This window comes from Mandrillus leucophaeus, unplaced genomic scaffold (assembly GCF_000951045.1).
Source record: "Mandrillus leucophaeus isolate KB7577 unplaced genomic scaffold, Mleu.le_1.0 Scaffold53, whole genome shotgun sequence".
In the NCBI taxonomy this organism is placed as follows: Eukaryota; Metazoa; Chordata; class Mammalia; order Primates; family Cercopithecidae; genus Mandrillus; species Mandrillus leucophaeus.
Genome location: NW_012105697.1, coordinates 1926648 through 1935361, shown reverse-complemented (window position 1 = coordinate 1935361; position 8714 = coordinate 1926648). Strand labels below are relative to the sequence as shown.

At 48.7% G+C, this 8714-nt stretch overlaps 1 protein-coding gene across 1 annotated transcript in view; it reads right to left on the bottom strand.

Annotated features, from left to right (window-relative positions):
- NLRP4 (NLR family, pyrin domain containing 4) overlaps positions 1-8714 on the bottom strand; it is a 56482-nt gene that overhangs the window by 27470 nt on the left and 20298 nt on the right. The window contains exons 3-5 of the mRNA XM_011997033.1: positions 5969-7544; positions 1251-1412; positions 639-806 (exon numbers count right to left, since the gene is read on the bottom strand). Coding sequence (XP_011852423.1) covers positions 639-806; positions 1251-1412; positions 5969-7544 — 1906 coding nt within the window. The remainder of the gene's footprint in view (positions 1-638; positions 807-1250; positions 1413-5968; positions 7545-8714) is intronic.

The following is an 8714-nucleotide window of genomic DNA, read 5'->3' as shown; positions in this document are numbered from 1 at the left end:
TTTATAAATTACCCAGTCTCAGGTATGTCTTTATGGCAGCAGGAGAACGGAGGAATACACTGCCCGAACCTCCAACACCAGAGCTTGCCCATCTTTGAACTTTACAGGAGTAAAGCCAGAGCTTGCCTATCTTTGAACTTTACAGGCATAAAGCCATAGGATGTACTCTTGAGTCTGGCTCACTGCCATCAACAATGTCTGAGATTCATCCCAGTTTTTGCATATGGCCGGGAGTATTCATTCTCATGGAACAGGAGCATGTATCCACAGGTTTCTCATCCAACTTACTGTCAGTGGTATTTCTACTTCTCAGAGATTATGAACACCTGCTGGGAATGCTTTGGTGCCTGTCTTTCAGCAAACTGAGACAGTCCCTCTGTCCACCTCCAGGTGGAATTACTGGGTTACACAATCTGCCAGGATCCATGAAGGCTAAAGACAAACACACAGTTTTCCGAAATGACTGCATCGATTGAGAAACTTTAACCTCCCTCTTCAAGTTCTCAGGACACTAAGTTTGTACACAAATCCTAGAAGGAAAAGGTGGATGTGTGAAAACTACGCAGCCCCTCCGTGCAAAAAGAAATGCATAGTCTTCTCTGAAATCCCATCAGTGGTCTCAATAAACGCAGACTTACGCTAGCTCTTTTACGTTGCCCGCCGGGTAGTTCAAGGCATCACAGAGGGACCTGACGTCATCACGAGAGAGTTTCGTGAGGGTGAAGCTCAGGTATTTCAAGTCTGGCTGATAAAAGAGCACCTCAAAGAGCTGACCACTCGGACCAGAAAAGGAAACATTATTTATTCTGCAAAAACAAAGAAAACTTTGGATGAGTCTCATCTAACGGGAGCACAGCCTGCACACCTATGTTTGTCTCTTATCATCCGTAATGAACTCTTTCTCTGATTTCGCAGCCCAGTGACGCGGCTCAGTGGTTCTCAACTTGAGAGATTTTGGCCCCACAAGGGACAGCTGGCAGTGTCTGGACACTATTTCGGTTATCTGGACAAGGGGAAGCTATTAGCATTTAGAGGGTAGAGACCAGGGATGCATCTTAATACCCTACAATGCACCGAACAGCCCTATGATGAAGAATGAGCTGCAATGAGATGTCCAGAAGTGCTGAGGTTGAGAAACGGCTCTGGGTGTTAATTCTCTGCTTGTGCAGTTATAGCCTCGACTGAAAGCTAGAGGTGAGATGAACGTCATCTCCGTGACATACTCGAGTCAAGGTCGATTCTCCACTTACCCGAGCCTCTGAAGGCGACAGCTGGGGTGCCTCAGCTGGTTACACCAGGTCACAAAGGTCGACTCGCTGAGGGTGCTGTCCTGTACCTGGAGCTCTGTGAGGTGCCCGCTGGTAGTGAGCACAGAGCAGATGTGATGCCAACAGACAAGGCTGTAATCCGACCTGAGGTCAAGAAAGGACGAGCTTTCCACGGGCAGGCGGTCAACATAAGCCACTTGTAACACACACACGCACTACTCTGTCTTCTCAAACAGAAGGCGTCTGAGGCAGAGCCTCCTTCAGTCAGGAGATCCTTCAGGTAAGCTCACCTCATGTTAGTGGTTCTCAACCTGGGGTGACGTTTCCCCCCAGGGGATATTTGGGGATGTCCAGAGGCCTTTTGGGGTGTTATAGCTTGAGGGAGGGGTGCTTCTGGCGTCTACTGAGACCAGGGATGTTTCTAAATATCCTACAATGCACAGCAGAGCCCCCCACTGTAACAGGAGAGCCAGCCCCCAAAACATCACCAGTGCCAAGGCTGAGAAACCCTATCTTATATCCAAAACAGGTTTTGTTTGGTTTTGAGATGGAGTTTCACTGGTTGCCCAGGCTGGAGTGCAATGGTGCAATCTCGGTTCACTGCACCCTCCACCTCCCAGGTTCAAGCGATTCTCCTGCTTCAGCCTCCTGAGTAGCTGGGCTTACAAGTGTGTGCTACCATGCCTGGCTAATTTTTGTATTTTTAGCAGAGGCAGGGTTTCTCCATGTTGGCCAGGCTGGTCTCAAACTCCTAACCTCAAGTGATCCGCCTGCCTCAGCCTCCTGAAGTACTGGGTTTATGGGAACCCGCTACCATGCCCGGCTAATTTTAGTATTTTTAGTAGAGACGGGGTTTCGCCATGTCGGCCAGGCTGGTTTATAATAAAAGATGAGGCAGCACAGCCCAGCCATTAAGTTGACATCTTCAGCCTAGGCTCAGCCCTAAAACTCTCCACATCCTAACTATGAGATCCTGGCAGCTCACTTGACCTCCAGTTTCCTCACCTGTAACAGGATAATAGGATCCACCACACGTGATTCTTTTGGGTTTTGAGATGGGGTCTTGCTCTGTCGCCTAGGCTGGGATACACAGTGGCACAATCATGGCTCACTGCAGTCTCTAACTCCAGGGCTCAAGCAAGCAATCCTCCTACTTCAGCCTCCCTCAAGTGGCTGTGCTATAGGCATGTGCTATCACACCTGGCTAGTTAAAAAAAAAAAATTTGTAGAAGTGGGGTCCTACTATTTTTCACAGGCTGGTCTTAGGCCCCCCCCCCCGGCTTCAAGCATCCTCCTGCTCAGCTTCCCAAAGTGTCGGGATTATAGGTGTGAGCCATAAGTTAAAATTTGTATGATTTGGCCAGGCGGGGTGGCTCACACTTGTAATCCCAGCACTTTGGGAGGCTGAGGCAGGCGGATCATGAGGTCAGGAGATCGAGACCATCCTGGCTAACACGGTGAAACCCTATCTCTACTAAAAATACAAAAAATTAGCCGGGCATGATGGTGGGCACCTGTAGTCCCAGCTACTCGGGAGACTGAGGCAGGAGAATGTTGTGAACCCGGGAGGCAGAGCTTGCAGTGAGCTGAGATCTCACCACTGCACTCCAGCCTGGGGGACAGAGCAAGACTCAGTCTCAAAAAAAAAAAAATGTGTATTATTTATGTAGGGTTTTGTTTGTTGTTGTTTTGTTTTGTTTTTTTGGAGATGGGAGTCTCACTGTCACCCAGTCTGGAGGGCAGTGGTGCAATCTCAACTCACTGCAACCTCTGCCTCCCAGGCTCAGGTGATTCTCCTGCCTCAGCCTCCCGAGTAGCTGGGATTACAGGTGTGCACTACCACACCTGGCTAATTTTTGTATTTTTAGTGGAGACGAAGTGTCACCGTGTTGGTCAGGCTGGTTTTGAACTCCTGACCTTAAGTGATCCACCTGCCTCGGCCTCCCCCAGTGGTAGGGTTACAGGCATCAGCCACCACACCCGGGCTGTATGGTTTGTTTGTTTTTTTTACAGTAAGTTTTCAAAGGTAATTTGCAGCTAAGAGGTCGAGACACATGCGTGTGGTGCTATGGAAATGATATCAATTACAGCACTGATCAGCTAATGCTTGAGAAAGTGCGAAACACTTCACACAGGTCCTCATATTCACTCCTCACAATACATGTGTTGTTATTCCCACATCTGTAATGGGGCCAACTGCGGCCACAGAAGGGCGAGGCTCACAAAGTCATAGAGCCCCTAAAGGGTTGGGCCAGGATGTGAGCTGAGATTTTGTGATAGAAAAAGGGAGTTTCTAACCATCATCCTATATTAAACACTCCATCAGCAAAACCCGCTGGGAAATACAGACAGATTCTGAAAAGAGATAACAAGTCGTAGGACGGACTCACGTAGAGCTGTGTTCATCCTCTTTCTTAAAGACATTTTGAACGGAGAAAGAGAGTTTCCGCAAACTGGAGCAGTATTTTAAGCAGTAGGCAGAAACCACCAGGTCTGCGTTGTCAATAATATGAAAGTCAGCTTTTTGGAGGAGGTTCACTGCCTGCTTTACAAAGGCAGGATCCTGCATCTCGAACAGACAGTAAAATATCGCCAAGGAATCCACCTGTCCCAGGGGATCGCCATGCTCCCCTAAGCTCTTCAGGCACTGGTGAAGTTGCTGCTTGATCTCTTGGGACAGCTGGAAGCCAAAAAATGCGTCCAGTTTCTGTTGTTCCTGTCTATTTAAAAGGCCAGTTAGAAAACAGCCCAGAAAAATCCAACGTGCTCTCCTTGTTTTTTCGAAATTGGCAACTAGCAATTCCTGTACACTTCTCACAGCTGGGTGAGGATGATCAAGGTGGCTCCTGAGCAAATAGAACAAGGCAGCACAGAACTCCTGGATACACGCGTGGAGGAACACGTAGGAGCTCTCACGCTCCCCGTACTTCAGGAGAACCTTGGTGCCCAGCAGCGCGGGGATGTCAGTGTCAACAACCCCATTTCTCCGGAGGTCGTCTTCACGAAACTCAAACGTGTCCGTCCACATGCCCTCTGCAGCCAGGGAGCACAGCGCCTTCAGCTGGCGCTGGCTTTGCGGAGTCGGACCCTCGGCACCCTCGGGTGTGAACAGGTTAAAGATGAAACAGGAGTACACAGAGGTGGTGCTCTGGCAGGTCAGGGTCAGGTCTTTTCCTTTCTGCATCTCTTGCTTCAGAGAGGTACAGAGGATCCAGCAGAGGAGCGGGATTTGGCATATGGAAAAGAGTTGTTCACTTTCTCTTACAACACTGAAGGCTTCCATGGCTCTTTTCGGGTCTTTAAAGAAACAGCAGAAATACACTAACCGATCGCTCTCGTTGAATCCCCGGGGCTCGTAGATTTCTGAGATGGCCACCCGATCCCGAAGCTCCTTCGGGCACACGGCTTGGACGGCCACGAGCAGGGAGGCCTCTGGGAGCACCTTCTTCCTCAGCAAACTGCTCAGAAGCACCTGCACCGGCCGTTTCTCCGTCACGTCGTCGCACAGGGCCGAATCGGGTTCGTTCAAGCCGTCCTTCAACTCTTCGAAGCTGTCGATGACAAACAAGAGTCTCTCCGGCTGAGACACGATCTCTGTTACAGGAGCAGCGGGGTCGGGCCACTCTCTGGAAATCAGGTCAGCCAAGCTCATTGCCGGCAACTCCCTCAGTTCTCTGCAGCAGAAATAGAACTTGTAATCCCAGCACTTTGGGAGGCTGAGGCAGGCGGATCATGAGGTCAGGAGATCGAGACCATCCTGGCTAACACGGTGAAACCCTATCTCTACTAAAAATACAAAAATTAGCCGGGCATGATGGTGGGCACCTGTAGTCCCAGCTACTCGGGAGACTGAGGCAGGAGAATGTCTTGAACCCAGGAGGTGAAGGTTGTGTAAACTGAGATTGCACCACTGCACTCCAGCCTGGGGGACAGAGCAAGACTCAGTCTCAAAAAAAAAAAAATGTGTATTATTTATGTAGGGTTTTGTTTGTTGTTGTTTTGTTTTGTTTTTTTGGAGATGGGAGTCTCACTGTCACCCAGTCTGGAGGGCAGTGGTGCGATCTCAACTCACTGCAACCTCTGCCTCCCAGGCTCAAGTGATTCTCCTGCCTCAGCCTCCCGAGTAGCTGGGATTACAGGTGTGCACTACCACACCTGGCTAATTTTTGTATTTTTAGTGGAGACGAAGTGTCACCGTGTTGGTCAGGCTGGTTTTGAACTCCTGACCTTAAGTGATCCACCTGCCTCGGCCTCCCCCAGTGGTAGGGTTACAGGCATGAGCCACCACACCCGGGCTGTATGGTTTGTTTGTTTTTTTTACAGTAAGTTTTCAAAGGTAATTTGCAGCTAAGAGGTCGAGACACATGCGTGTGGTGCTATGGAAATGATATCAATTACAGCACTGATCAGCTAATGCTTGAGAAAGTGCGAAACACTTCACACAGGTCCTCATATTCACTCCTCACAATACATGTGTTGTTATTCCCACATCTGTAATGGGGCCAACTGCGGCCACAGAAGGGCGAGGCTCACAAAGTCATAGAGCCCCTAAAGGGTTGGGCCAGGATGTGAGCTGAGATTTTGTGATAGAAAAAGGGAGTTTCTAACCATCATCCTATATTAAACACTCCATCAGCAAAACCCGCTGGGAAATACAGACAGATTCTGAAAAGAGATAACAAGTCGTAGGACGGACTCACGTAGAGCTGTGTTCATCCTCTTTCTTAAAGACATTTTGAACGGAGAAAGAGAGTTTCCGCAAACTGGAGCAGTATTTTAAGCAGTAGGCAGAAACCACCAGGTCTGCGTTGTCAATAATATGAAAGTCAGCTTTTTGGAGGAGGTTCACTGCCTGCTTTACAAAGGCAGGATCCTGCATCTCGAACAGACAGTAAAATATCGCCAAGGAATCCACCTGTCCCAGGGGATCGCCATGCTCCCCTAAGCTCTTCAGGCACTGGTGAAGTTGCTGCTTGATCTCTTGGGACAGCTGGAAGCCAAAAAATGCGTCCAGTTTCTGTTGTTCCTGTCTATTTAAAAGGCCAGTTAGAAAACAGCCCAGAAAAATCCAACGTGCTCTCCTTGTTTTTTCGAAATTGGCAACTAGCAATTCCTGTACACTTCTCACAGCTGGGTGAGGATGATCAAGGTGGCTCCTGAGCAAATAGAACAAGGCAGCACAGAACTCCTGGATACACGCGTGGAGGAACACGTAGGAGCTCTCACGCTCCCCGTACTTCAGGAGAACCTTGGTGCCCAGCAGCGCGGGGATGTCAGTGTCAACAACCCCATTTCTCCGGAGGTCGTCTTCACGAAACTCAAACGTGTCCGTCCACATGCCCTCTGCAGCCAGGGAGCACAGCGCCTTCAGCTGGCGCTGGCTTTGCGGAGTCGGACCCTCGGCACCCTCGGGTGTGAACAGGTTAAAGATGAAACAGGAGTACACAGAGGTGGTGCTCTGGCAGGTCAGGGTCAGGTCTTTTCCTTTCTGCATCTCTTGCTTCAGAGAGGTACAGAGGATCCAGCAGAGGAGCGGGATTTGGCATATGGAAAAGAGTTGTTCACTTTCTCTTACAACACTGAAGGCTTCCATGGCTCTTTTCGGGTCTTTAAAGAAACAGCAGAAATACACTAACCGATCGCTCTCGTTGAATCCCCGGGGCTCGTAGATTTCTGAGATGGCCACCCGATCCCGAAGCTCCTTCGGGCACACGGGTTGGACGGCCACGAGCAGGGAGGCCTCTGGGAGCACCTTCTTCCTCAGCAAACTGCTCAGAAGCACCTGCACCGGCCGTTTCTCCGTCACGTCGTCGCACAGGGCCGAATCGGGTTCGTTCAAGCCGTCCTTCAACTCTTCGAAGCTGTCGATGACAAACAAGAGTCTCTCCGGCTGAGACACGATCTCTGTTACAGGAGCAGCGGGGTCGGGCCACTCTCTGGAAATCAGGTCAGCCAAGCTCGTTGCCGGCAACTCCCTCAGTTCTCTGCAGCAGAAATAGAAAGTGTACAGGAACCTATCCCGAAAGATCCTGTTGTCTGACCAGGCCATCAGCAGCTTCATCAGGAGTGTCGTTTTTCCAATCCCTTGCGGTCCTTGAATGATCACCGTACGTGGCTGTTTCCCAGTTTCCTTGGGAGCAAAAAGGTGGTCCAAATGTTCACATTCTTCTTGCTTGACTTCCTCCTGGAAGTACAGGTGAATCTCGGTGACAGACTTGCTGGCCCATAAGTGGCTGAATTTCCGCTTTGCATGAGCTTGATAGGTTTGTGTGTATCCTGAGTCAATGAGGGCAAGAGGAGAAAAAAACCACAAAGTTAAGCATTCCTGTATATATTCTTTGCCCCTGAAAATTTTTTTCTTCTAAAGATGTATCTTTCCAGGGGTCTACACACTGTGGCCCCCAGGCCAAACCTGGTCAGTCTGCTCTTACAAAGTTTCATTAAAACTCACTACGCCATTCACGGGTGTATTGTCCACAGGTGCCTTTGTGATTGAATAGCAGAGCTAAATAGCTGTGAGAGAGTATATGACCCACAAAGGCTAAAATGGAAAACTGTGTGGTCCTCTACACAAAAAGGTTGACAACTTCTTTCAATACACACACACGTGCACACACACACACACGCATTCACTGCTACTATGTAAAGTTTGATAACTTCTACTTTCACAGGTATTCATTGCTACTATGATAGCAAAATAACTGGAAAGTAACTAGGAAACCACGAACTATTATACAGATATTATACAAACTATTAGACAGATATTATACAAACTACTATACAGATATTATACAAACTTATACAGATATTATACAAACTATTACACAGATATCATACAAACTATTATACAGATATTATACAAACTATCATACAGATATTAAAAGTATGGAATAATCTCTTCACATGGATAAATAACAGGACAGTGTCTATTCCATTTACTCATGTGTGTCAACAAGGGATTTAGATACAGATATAGGTTTCACATATAGGGACTAGATCTGAAACTCTCCCTAAGAAGGACCTGACCTAGGCAGTTGCCTCTAGAACAGAGACAAGGTGCAGTAGATAGGATAGAATGGCACCTCGCATCCATTCCAACTTTATGCCAGTGAGCTTTCTTTTGATGGCAGAATTCTCCAAAGAAAAACCAAGCAAAAAAATCCAACAACAGGCTGGGTGCGGTGGTTCACACCTGTAACCCCAGCACTTTGGAAGGCTGAGGTGGGCAGATCATGAAGTCAAGAGATTGAGACCATCCTGGCCAACATGGTGAAAACCTATCTCTACTAAAAATACAAAAGTTAGCCAGGCATGGTGGCGGGCACCTGTAGTCCCAGCTACTTGGGAGGCTGAGGCAGGAGAATCACTTGAACCTGGGAGGCGGAGGTTGCAGTGAGCTGAGATGGCACCGCTGCACTCTAGCCTGGGTGACAGAGCGAGACTCCG